Source organism: Balaenoptera acutorostrata, chromosome 10, assembly GCF_949987535.1.
Source record: "Balaenoptera acutorostrata chromosome 10, mBalAcu1.1, whole genome shotgun sequence".
Classification (NCBI taxonomy): Eukaryota; Metazoa; Chordata; class Mammalia; order Artiodactyla; family Balaenopteridae; genus Balaenoptera; species Balaenoptera acutorostrata.
In genome coordinates, this window is record NC_080073.1 from 46087053 (window position 1) to 46099565 (window position 12513).

At 46.3% G+C, this 12513-nt stretch overlaps 1 protein-coding gene across 11 annotated transcripts in view; it reads left to right on the forward strand.

The window, feature by feature from the left end:
- The window catches only part of TRAK1 (trafficking kinesin protein 1), a 103579-nt gene that overhangs the window by 50455 nt on the left and 40611 nt on the right, over positions 1-12513 (forward strand). For 10 of the 11 annotated variants that reach the window (XM_028161693.2, XM_028161695.2, XM_057554361.1 and 7 more), the window contains exon 3: positions 8973-9049. The exons of the other annotated variant lie outside the window; for it this stretch is intronic. In XM_028161693.2, coding sequence (XP_028017494.2) covers positions 8999-9049 — 51 coding nt within the window. In that variant the 5' untranslated portion in view covers positions 8973-8998. The remainder of the gene's footprint in view (positions 1-8972; positions 9050-12513) is intronic. 11 annotated transcript variants of the gene reach the window in all.

Here is a 12513-nt window from a genome sequence, read left to right on the forward strand (position 1 = left end):
TTCTAGAACAGTATCATATATCCTCGTCAAGAGAAGAAAAATCATATTGCACGTATTTTATGTACATATTTCATATATCTATATATTTTGAACGTTTTTTTTTAAACTGATAGCCAGATGATAATGATGATGATAGCCAATGTTTAGTATGTACTTGCTATGTGCCAGGCACCGTTCCAAGTACTTTAAGTGGATTCATGCATTTAATCCTTAAAATAACCATAGGAGGTTAAGTACTGTTATAATTTTCCATTTCATAGACTTATAAGAGGAAACTTCAGCAACTCGTCTAAAGTTACACAGCTCATAGGTGATTTCAACCCACACAGACTGGCTCACGGGCCCTACATAGACTGCCCTTAGATACTGTGCTGGCAGTTCTCAAGGTAGGGTCCCTACACAGCAGCAGCAGCAGCGCCTGGGAACGGGTTAGAAATGCACATTCTTGGGCCCCGCCCTAGACCTGCTGAGTCAGACATGCTGGGGTGGGACCCAGCAGTCTGGGTTTTTGTTTTTTGTTTTTTGTTTTTTTAACAATGGCAGGATCTGATATAGATAGATAGATAGATAGATAGATAGATAGGTACTTTTTTTTTTTATGGCTATGTTGGGTCTTCGTTTCTGTGCGTGGGCTTTCTCTAGTTGTGGCAAGTGGGGGCCACTCTTCATCGCAGTGCGCGGGCCTCTCACTGTCGCGGCCTCTCTTGTTGTGGAGCACAGGCTCCAGATGCACAGGCTCAGTAGCTGTGGCTCACGGGCCCAGTTGCTCCGTGGCATGTGGGATCTTCCCAGACCAGGGCTCGAACCCGTGTCCCCTGCATTGGCAGGCAGATTCTCAACCACTGCGCCACCAGGGAAGCCCAGCAGTCTGGGTTTTAACACACCTTCTGGGTGATTCCAGTGCACCTTGTTCTGTGCTGGTCCACATCTCACAGATGACAGACAGGGTCTCTACTTTGTGATCACATTCGATGGTAGGGGTCGGGGGTGGGGGGGGCAGGAACCGGCTCTGTATTTGCCATCTTAAGATAGACTGTTACATTTCTCTTCCTTGCCTCTTCTTTGTTCCCGTCTAATTTCCCTCCTTTATGTAATAAAAAAATGTTTAGCTGTCCTGAAGGTGAAAATAATATTTTCAGGACAGTAGCTGCAAAAGAAAGATATAGTTGACCCTCGGTATCTGCAGGGGATTGTTTCCAGGACCCCCTTGGATACCAAAACCCATGGATGCTCAAGTCCCTTATATAAAATGGCATAGTATCTGCATATAACCTACACACATCCTCCCGTATATGTTAAATCATCTCTAGATTACACATGATACCTAATACAATGTAAACGCTATGTAAATAGTTGCCAGTGCGGCAAATTCAAGTTTTGCTTTTTGGAATTTTCTGGAATTTTCTCTTTTCTGAATATTTTCAATCGGGGGTTAGTTGAATCTGCATATGTAGAACCCATAGATATGGAAGGCCAACTAGACTTCATTGTCAACATGCATAGTTTTCTTTGTAAATTGAAATTCACTAGACTTGTTCCCGTCCTGAAGGAAGTCTGTGGCGTAGATCAGGAAGACAGAGGTTTGGTTTGGAAGGCTTGGTTTCTGTGTCCAGTTTTGCTGGAAGCCTGACCTGTATCCCAGAGCAAGGTGTTCACTGGGTGGGACCCTGTTTTCTTCTGACCCTGTGAATAGTGAGAATATGTGCAAGACGTGGAGGTAACCATGTTCCCTGGATTCTGAGGTGATTTAGGTGGTTTTCTACACCGTTAACGGTTCTAAAAGAGATACTTCTGATTGAAAACTGAAGGACAAGATCAGTTTGGGGTAACACTCATATTGGTAGCCATGGATACAGGAGACATTTGTTGTTCCCTCCCAGGTCACCTTGTGGGGGTGATAGGCACTTCCCAGTGTCACCCGTTTAATCTTCAAAACAGCCTTTGAAATAAGCCTTACTCCCATTTTGCACTCAGAGAGACTGAGGCTCAGATATGTTGTCCAGAGTCCCAGGGCCACAAGCACAGAGCAGGGCCCTCGCCCCGCCTTGGGGTCTGCCCTCCCCCACACCCAGGCTCTCAGCTAGGAGAGCCTCGGGCCCTTGCCTCCCGTTACCTCATGTCACCCTCATAACCCACAAGGCACCCGGAGAAGCAGCCTGCTTGGCTCACACAGCTGTCAGAGGCAGTATGGCTCTTTCTGTCGTCAGGAGAGAAAATACCTGGGCTCTGTGTCTTCTGGTCGCTGGAGGCTTGCGTTGTGCAGAAACTGAGTTGATCTCAAGTGATTTCTTACTGAGCGGTGTTCTTGAAGACGGGCTTTGCTTGTTTTCCCCCATCCCGTCTGCTCAGGATGAGCTGGAGCAGGGGGGGAATCACAGTGCTGCTGAGTGACATGGTGGTCACACCCCCTCTGTGCCCGAGTGGCGGCACCTGCACCAGGAAAACACTGGTGAAGAGTGGAGTTTTGTCATCACTCCCTTGTGGTTTGTTGCATGGCAGTTTCCCTCCGCTTTCTCAAGGAGAGGCCTAAAGAAGCCCGACTGTGTAATGTTTTTTCACCTGGACGCTTCTGAGGCTGTTACCCAATTGCAAGCTTGGTCACTCAGTTCCTGGCAGGCGTCATTCAGGATTGCCTTCGGGTGGCAGGATTTGAAAAGAGCATGTGGCACGGTCTGGGGTTTACTGAGCCCTGAGACTGCGGGACAGCGCACGTCCCCTCCTCAGAGGCGGCTGCTGTCAGTCTTTTGCACAAAGGGCAGTTTTCAGGTGCTGAGCACTAACCAGTAATTATCACCTGCAAAAGCTGAGATGAAAACGATGGCCAACGTCACATGCCCAAATTCTCCAGCTGGTTCCAAGGTGAAGCAAATGGAGCTCATTCCTCCAGTTGGAGAGGGACATCCTGGGCCGCAGGGGGAAGGCTGGGCCGTGTGCGGAACGGTGCCGAGTCCCGCTGGTGGTTGTGATGTCTTGTGGGGTGGGAATGTCCACCCCAGGAGAAGAGCCGTCAGGCCTGGGCCCTGCGGTCTGTATTGATGCAGCGTGGCCAGCAGCACTACTTCGCAGGACTCTCTCCTGTAGGGTCACGTTAGAGGAAGGAGCTGGCCTAGCTTATCAGCACTGACCTCAGCACTGTTACAAAGGTCTCTCTGCCCATGGTTTTCATCACCTTGGTTTCAGCCTGGGGTTTGTTTGTTCGTATCCGTGGCTACTCCACGCAGGCCTCTGGTGATGCCCCTTGTTCAGGGCGGTTCTCTTTCTGGGGTGGGGGTACCAGCATCACCCCAGGGCTGGCCACGGGCAAAGCTGACCCACAGTCTGTGCATTTTGGGGTCCCCTTACTGCTCTGCCCACTTGGGGCACCTGTCCCCCAGTCCCCAGCCGTCTTGTGTCTGAACTCCCCAAGAGCATTTCTCACCTGGCACTTCCTGCTTGTTCCATACTAATTTATACGTGTGTCTGACCTTCTCAATTAGGCCTCAAAGTCCTCGAGGGTAGGATTCATGTGTTTACTCAGCTGTGGTTAAGAGCCCCAACTTGGGGGTCAAATAGAATGAGACCCTCGCATTATAGCTCTGTGACCTTGTTGCAGTTTCATGTCTAAACTGTGGGTAATAGTAGTACTTTCTTCCTAGGATGAGCATAGACCCTGAAGGAGGGGTCTACATCCAGCACTTAGACATCTAGCACTTAGCAGAGCGCTGGGCACACAGTGAGCAGTTCTTAAGTGAGCCACTTGATTATCACCAAGGAGGCCTTCGTTAAATACTCTGGTGATGAATGGCCACCATAGGTCAACTCTGAGTGTTCAAGGCTAGGGAAGGGTGGATGGTTATAGCACCCAACAGACCAGGTTCAAGTACACAGTTATGTCCTGTCTGGCTTTGGACGAGTCACTTGGCCCTTCTCTCTGTCTCATAGTGTTTCATGGGGGTCATATTTGTGTCATCGGGTTGTTCTGGGTTTTAAGTGAAATAATATTTGTAAAATGCCCATGGTAGCAGTTAGCATGTTGTAAATACTTAATAGTTATTTCCTTTCTTCTTCCCGGCCTCTTCAGTAACTTGCTTTGGTGCCCTGCTCTCAGACTACCCTGGCAAGGGAAAGTGAGCCTGTACAATACAGGTGGGAAGGGACATGGGACATTCGTAAGAATTAGGTTCGTTATGCTTCTGGCCATTTTTGACATGAAGCCATTTAAACAAGAATACAGAGCATTTGTTGTGCCTTTTTTCGTTTTGTTCTAATTACTGACAAATGAGCATTGTTCTTTATTACCAGGTACTGTGGGCCTCACCCTATTCCAGTACACACTTCAAGGGCTGCATGAAAATAGTTAGGTTTTATTTGTTTTTTAAGCCAAATCATGTGTGTCTTATGGGTCTTAGTAGTTAATACACTTGGGCTTTGGGGCCAGGTCTAAATTATTTTGAAGATAGATATTGAAGGGCAACAGGAAAAGGAAGGGCATGGCTGAATCTCCAAGAAGTGGCTGTAACTTGGGAGAAGGGTGGAAGAGTAAAACTGGAGAGAGCTGGCTCTCGGTTTTCTTATGGACGTATCATGAAATTCTTCTGCCATCTGAGCAAATATTTATGACAACTATCTCTGTGTAAAATAGATAGCTAGTGGCAACCTGCTATAAAGCACAGGAAGCTCACCTCGGTGCTCTATGATGACTTAGATGGGTGGTATGGGGGAGGGTGGGAGGGAGGTCCACGAGGGAGAGGATATATGTATACATAGAGCTGGTTCACTTCATTGTACAGCAGAAACTAACCCAACATTGTAAAGCAGTTATACTCCAATAAAAAATAAATACATAATAAATAAATAAAATAAAAAATAAAAATAGTCTAGTCTGTGTGGGATAGATTAGTACATTCACGTGCCATTCATCAGTGCTGATTTTTCGAATGGACGATTTGCTATTCCTAAACGGTTTTGCTGTCTGAGAACATTCTTGTGGCCGGAGGAAGCCTCCGTCATGAGATCATGGAAGAATGTGTTTACCTTGTCATGTTATGGGGACGTGGCTGGACTATGGCATAGGTGGTTCTGGGATGCTTGTTTGCATGTTATTTGGTGGTAACTTAAAATATCGTGGTATAATTTACATACTGTAAAATTCGCCCATTTTAAGTGAACAATTTAGTGTTTTTTAGTAAATTTACTGAGTTGGCAACCATCACCATAATTCAGTTTTGAAACATACACATCTCCCTCCCATAAGATCCTTCATTCCTGTTACATACAGTTAATCCCCATTCCTACTCCTAAGCTCAGGAAACCACTGATCTGCTTTCTGTCTCTATAAGTTGCCTATGCTGGATACTTAATATGAATGGAGTCATATAATAGATGGTCTTTTATGTCTAGCTTTTACTGAGCATAACATTTTTGTTTGTTTTGGACACCTTTTGCGGGGAAGTGGATTTATTTGGTAGAGTTCCCTTGGTCAGAAGTGGAACTTCTATTTGAAACACTGTTCTCCTGGAGAGAGAAACTTGAGACGGTTTATTTTAGATTGAGAATATAGAAAACTGGTGCTTGAAAAGTGCAGCTTGTGCTTGTCTTACTGTTTAAAGAGTCATTTGTTATCCCTCATTTCTCAGAAGAGAAACCCAAGACACACAATTACAGGAGTTTGCCCAGGGCCTCATGACCTTGGTAGAGTCTCCTATGAAAACCCGAGCCTCAGGGCCCCAGAGTCAGGGATCTGACCTACACCACAGATGCTTTTTGCTTTCTTTGTGCTTCTTAAACTTTGTTGATTTGTGCTGACCTCAGCCTTGCCCTTGCGTTCTTTGTGGCTCCCTAGTTCAGTTCAGGAGCCAGACTGGCCTCGGTTCAGTCCCCGCCATATGCAACCTCATTTGCTGTGACCTTGGTCGGGTCCTTAACTTCTCTGAGCTTCAGTTTCCTCATCCGTGGAGTAGTCATCATAACAGCGCCTACCCTGCAAGATTGTTCTGAGGAGTAAACGAAAGAAGCACATTAAATCCCCGGACATAGCAGGGCCTCCATAAATGTTAGCTGCTGCCCCTGCTAGGAGTCTCCTCTTATTTTGAAATTCGCCATTTGCTAGCTGTGTGACATTGGATGAGTTAGTTAACCTCTCTGGGCCTCAGTTTCTCATTTGTAAAATGAGGTTAATGTGAGTGCCTACCCTGTAGTATTTATTGCTCTGAGGAATAAATGATATAATCCATCTAGAGGGCTAAGAACAAGGCCAGGCTGTAGTCAGCGTGCTTGGTAAAAGTAGGCTGCTGCTGCTACTAATTTCTCTTAAAAGTTATCTCAGGGAGGACCCTCTATTGTAGTCAACCGCATATTTTTTGAAAAATATTTTAAGTAATGTTTTCCCCATCAGTGCATGGTCACTACAAAAAAAAATTTTTAAGCACAAAAAAGAATATTAAAATGGGTAATTCTATCCAAATATCAGTGTTTTTAATGGCTTTGCTGTTTTCTTCTGTGTATTATAAATCTGTACACCCCCCCACCGGTGAGATTATATGTATTTTGAAAACATAACTGGAATAATAGTACACATGCTACCATAGGAGTTTTTCATTTCTGCCTCTGACTTCGGTAGGTGGGCTCTGTCAAAGACCTCAGAACCTCCCGGAGGTTCTGCCTGCATCTTCTGCACCCCAAACCTCCACCACAAGTGTACGTGGTGACACTATGTGCCTGACTGGTTAATGCTGGAAAAAACCCTGGCCCAGGTGTACATTTTATTGGGTTCAATTGTTAGAGCATGTTAAATATTTCTACAATTAGCTTTATAAAAGGGCAACACAAGGGGTCCTTGTGCTGGGGGATACGAGACACTACACAGGCGATAACATCATTAGAGCTTAATATTCACACACACACGCACACGCACACGCACGCTCGCGTGCGCGTTCAAGTAACATGGGGAAATCCGAGTAAGATTCCTGGATTGTAGCAATGTCAGTACCCTGGTTGTGAATATAATGTTACAAAATGTTACTATTGGGTGAAACTTACAGGGTATATGGGATCTCTGTGTTATTTCTGACATCTGCATCTGATTATCTACACATGATTAACTACAGTGATCTCAATTCAAAAAAAATAGCTTTAAAAATATAAGTGTAATTTCCGTTTAATACAGTTCCAGAGCAAAAAGCTGCTCCGAATCTTGTTCTCTTATGTTAGGGTGACATAGAACCAAGATTAGTTTAAAATGTAGCCTGGTTGTCTTTTTTTTCCAGGAAAGCAGAGGACTTGGTCCTTTGAGGAGAGCAAGGGGGATGCTAGCTGGCCCTAGAGTTGCAGCACAAGCTTCAACACAGAGGCCTTTGTACCTGCTGGTAGATGACAGGGGACGCCATGCTCTCCTGGAGGGAGCTGGCTAGAGGGCTCCCGGGTCTTGTCTGCACCGTTGCAGAGCATCACAGCTGTGCAGCATGAAAACCAACTCCTGTCCGAGGCACAGGAATCTCCACTTAAGGATTTCTTGTGACCTTGAGCTGATGATCTATGTAGAGCAATTTGAGCTGGACTCCATCTCCATCAAATTAAATTCTGGTTCAGACCAACCCTGTACATCTCCCTTGCTTTTCCTTGTGGGAAGGGAAGGAAAATGCCTGAGGCAATGCTCTCTCCCGTGGCTGGAGGGTTCCTGCCGTAAAGCACCGGTTGGAGGAGAGGCCAGCAAAGGAACCCCTCCTCATCCCCCCAGCCCCCAGCTCTGAGGGCCCTGTGTTGGGAGGGTTTCAGATTTGGAACCAGATTTCAGGTCTCCTCCTTAAGCTAGAAAATCATTCCAACAGATCAGATTTCTCTGCGCTCACTCACTAGGATGATCTCTACTTGGATTTATAAAATATTTAGAGGCCTATTGCTCTCCAGTTGCAGCTAGCCATTAGTAACGCTACTGAGTTTGGCTTAGCAATACACTTCAGTTCCCAAAGGCCTTGCATGCGCTGTGACTGCAAGTGGGTTGTTGCGAAAGCTAAGTCCTCTACGCTTAAAAGAATGATTTTCTAGAGTCTTAGTTATGAGGAGTTACTAACAAGTTATTATTTAGCCCCTAAGTGGCTGGTTTCAAAAAATTTTACACTTTGGCCCTAAATCCATTTGCTTTCACTCCTTCCTGCTCAGAATAAAACCCATGCTACCTTCATGGTATTTGGACTACAAATCGATTCCCTGCCATTGATTTAAAATAAAACAACCCTGAGATTTTTCTGGAGACTAAAGCCTCCTTTCATTGCACACCCTTTTTCTCCAGTGGAAGAACACAGTCCTAAAGTGGCCTGCAGACAGCCTCTTAAGGCCTCTTAAGCAAATGGCATATGTCATGAAATACCGTATGTGAGGGTATGGGGTGGGAGTGTGGATTTAAAAAAAAAAAAATCTGTCACCCTGGTTTTCGTGGTTTGGAAACCGGTTGCAGAGCCTTCGAATTTAGGCCATTTGGGGAAGAGGGGGCTGTGTACCATTATGCAATCATCAGCTTAGGCTGTTTATTAATTATACCAAGAGCTGCTTTGGGAAGGACCCAGTCTATCCACGTAGTTGGGTCTGCACAGTGAGTGGGTTCGAGATCCTCTGGATCTTTCTGACGGTTCATACCTCAGTTGCTGTGCTGCTGACCCACTTTGGTTTGCTGACCGTATATGAGGCCAGACCCCTTTCCACTCCAGCGCCCTGCCCTCAGCACCACCCCCGAGTGTGCACGTGCGTATGTGCACGCACGCACACACACACACACACGCAGCGTCAAGGCTTTGCAGTGAATAGTAGACCCCTGCCCCCTCACCCCACAGCTTGAATCTTTTCTCTGGAACCGGGGAACGAAACCCGGTGGGGCTGAACCCAGCAAAACCAATCACCCTTTGTGCCCAGTACGACTTTAGAGCCACTTTTTTAGGTGGGTTTTTTGTTTGGCAGGCTTGTAGCATCAGTAGTTTCATTGTCGTTTTTATTTCTTGCAGTTTTATGTGCTGAAAGAGTTGGCCAGATGACTAAGACATATAATGACATAGATTCTGTAACTCGGCTTCTTGAGGAGGTAAGTGATTCGGGTCAAGGCAAAGAGTCATTTGTAATTGACTGATTATAATTTATATCAATTAAAGCATACATTACTATCTTTCTCGGTGAAGAATCTCAGAAACTGAAGCCTCTCAGTATAATTCAGTGGCTTTATTTTATTTATCTTTTGAACTGAGAGCTTATGTTGGCTTTTGTCTCTGTAACTTTGTACAAGGTATTTTGGATTTTAAAAGGAATGTATTAATGACACAGAATAGGGTGGCATTTAAATACTTGCTATAGAATACTCTGTTTAAGATTTATAAACCCTTAAAATATATACTAATGATATATGTTAAGTGTATACAAAAAATGTCAGGAAAATACATCATTATCCATATCTTTGTAACGTTTTAGTTCCATTTTGTTATGTTTTTATTTACATCAGGTTAAGGGAATATTATTATGCAGTGTCAGCATGGAAATAACCAAAACAAGCGTGGCAAGAAAAATTTAGGAAACGTGCTTGGGATTAGATGAGCTGCAGTTAGTCTAGAGACTATGCTTTTCTCAATTTCTTCTCAGCATTCGGTTGACAGTTGAGAATTAAGGTGCTATGGTGGCCTCTGGAAGCAGCTGAGTGTAATATGTGTATCCCCATGCCTTCAACAGGCCAGAACATGGTAGGTTCTCAGTATTTATTGAATAAGTGCCCATCTTAAAGCACTACCTCCCACTCTCCCTACAAAATCAGACCTCAAATGCAGAGGTGCTAACCTTTTTTTTAAAGATTTTTTTTTTTGATGTGGACCATTTTTAAAGTCTTTATAGAACTTGTTACAATATTGCTTCTGTTTTATGTTTTGGTTTTTTGGACCTGAGGCGTGTGGGATCTTAGCTCCCTGACCAGGGATTGAACCCCGCACCCGCTGCATTGGAAGGCGAAGTCTTAACCACTGGACCGCCAGGGAAGTCCCAGAGGTGCTAACTTTTAGACCCTGGTTTCTGCTCTAGAATCTAGAATGATTTGGGGTCATGTGACTATTCATTAGCCCTTCTTGAGGAAGAGAGTAGAAAGATATGAGAGACACAGAAATCATCATTTTCAGCCAGTGGCAGGACAAAGTTGAAACACAGGACCAAGCAGGAGTGTGGGACCTGAGGTTTTTTTGTTGGGGGGCATCTTTTCACCCCATTTTTATGTCTCTCTCTTTCCCTGTGCTTTTCCCTTCTGCACATCCAGTGTTCTCCTACCCGCTCTGAGGGCTGGACCCTTCCAATACTCCCCCACCCCTACCCCAAGTTCCTCAGGGTTCACCTGCCCTGCTACCCACTCCCCTCCCATTCTCCTGAAGGCCACCCATGGGTAGACCCAGTGTAGCTGAGACAGGGCAGGAGCTGAGACCCGCTTGACCACCTGCATGTCAGGGAAGTTACAAACTCCTCAGCCCTGAATAAGTGAGTTTAGCCTTTTTGGCCGTGTGACAGGGCCATTGGTGAGGCATTTTAGGGCACTGGCCTTCTGGTGGCTCTCCAGTTGCAGCCGTCTTGGCGGCTGGCATTAGCTACCTCGTAGGCTAGCTTGGTTGGCACCACCAACTTTTTAAAATAGTTTTTACCATGTTCCCCTTTCCTGCTGTGTCAATTTTCCCCAACAGTGTCCTGTTTCTAAATCCACCCCTCACCCCATACCCAGTTAGTCCTCAAGTCTTCTGAGGGAGGTCCTACGTCTGTACCTTTATTATTTTTTTTTTCCAAGGCCACCACTCCAGCTCCTGGAGCCCTGGCAGTAAGATTTGAGTTTTCTCTCTGCTGTCATCTTCCCTGCACCTGCCACCCTCCCAAGCCCCCTTTAATGACCTCGGCTACCCCCGACACTCAGAACTCCTTGGCATGGCATTCAAGGCTACACACTTGATCACACTCCTGCATCCTCTTCATACTCATCACCGGGACCTGCCTCCTGCTCTCCCACCTGTGACCTTTTGCACCGTTTGGCCCCTCTGTCTTTTCTTGCCTTTGAGTGTCATACTGCAGGGCTCACTGGGGATCTCTGAAGCTGTCACGCTCCCCCAGCCCCAGGTAGTCCGTGCCCCGGCCAGCCCTGGGCTCGGGAGCCACGCTGTCATTCTGTTGGCTTTGTTCATCCAACTGGATTGGCTAGAAGTTTTTCCAAGGTGAGGACCCTGTTGGGTCCTGATTTCTTTCTCCCTTTTAATCTCGGAAATGATGGGCCTTTGATAAGTGTCTGCCTCTGTGGTCACGCTTATTACTAAGGGTAAACTTTGAGAGCTGGGTGTCGTCTGTGCATCATCTCATTAATTCTACGATAGTTCTTAGAAGTAGATGCCACTATTTCCCCCATCCTTCTGTGAGGGGACCTACATTTGAGAGGACAGAAGACGCCCGATGGCTCAGCTGCCTTCCAGCCCGGGCCCTTAACCACTGTGCACGTGGCCCTGTTGATTTTGGCTGTAGTTGTTTACTGCCCTGTTTATTTAGTTTTGGGGAGTACGGTTAGTTGATTGTCAATGAGACATTTTTACTTTAAAAACATGAACTGGATAACTTTTTTGTAATGGGGTGCTGCTTCAGTGAGTATCCGTGGCCCACGGTTCCTGGCTCCTGCCGAGTGTGAGCTGGCAGGGCTGGGTGAGGACTCTGCAGGGCCAGACCCGTCTCTGCTGGGATGCTTGAGGACCACTTCAGAGGAGCCTGGGACTCCGGCCCTGTATGCAGATCCTGGTCATCAACACTTCACAGCTCATTTCTTAAATGAGTGTCACTGTATAAAAAAGTATGCCGTCGTCTTTAAAAAAAAAAAACTGAGGGCTTCCCTGGTGGCGCAGTGGTTGAGAATCTGCCTGCTAATGCAGGGGACACGGGTTCGAGCCCTGGTCTGGGAGGATCCCACATGCCGCGGAGCGGCTGGGCCCGTGAGCCACAGCTGCTGAGCCTGCGCGTCTGGAGCCTGTGCCCCGCAACGGGAGGGGCCGCGATAGTGAAAGGCCCGCGCACCGCGATGAAGAGCGGTCCCCGCACCGCAATGAAGAGTGGCCCCCGCTTGCCGCAACTGGAGAAAGCCCTCGCACGAACCGAAGACCCAACACAGCCAAAAATAAATAAATAAATAAATAAAGTAGGGGAAAAAAAAAAAATTAAAAAAAAAAAAAAAAAACTGAGTTGCTCAAAAGAATATTTGTGGGGCAGTTTCTTCAGGGGGCTCTTTGCTGTGCTTCTTTGTTTTATTTTTAGCAGCTCACCATGGCCATGGTCTGTGTGCATCTGCGTGTTTTATATACAACGCTGTGCCTCTCCTTTTCCTGATGAGAATCACATCTGAGTTGCTGCCTTTCTTTGGAACTAGGCGGGTTTCCTGGTTAAAGTCTAATTGACCCAGTCGCGTGAGGGTTGTGCCATGCTGTGCTTTTCTTGGCTTTGGTTCCGTTTCCTCTGGTCGTTTGCTTTGGTTTTGCATGCCTGCCACATGCAGGCGGGGTG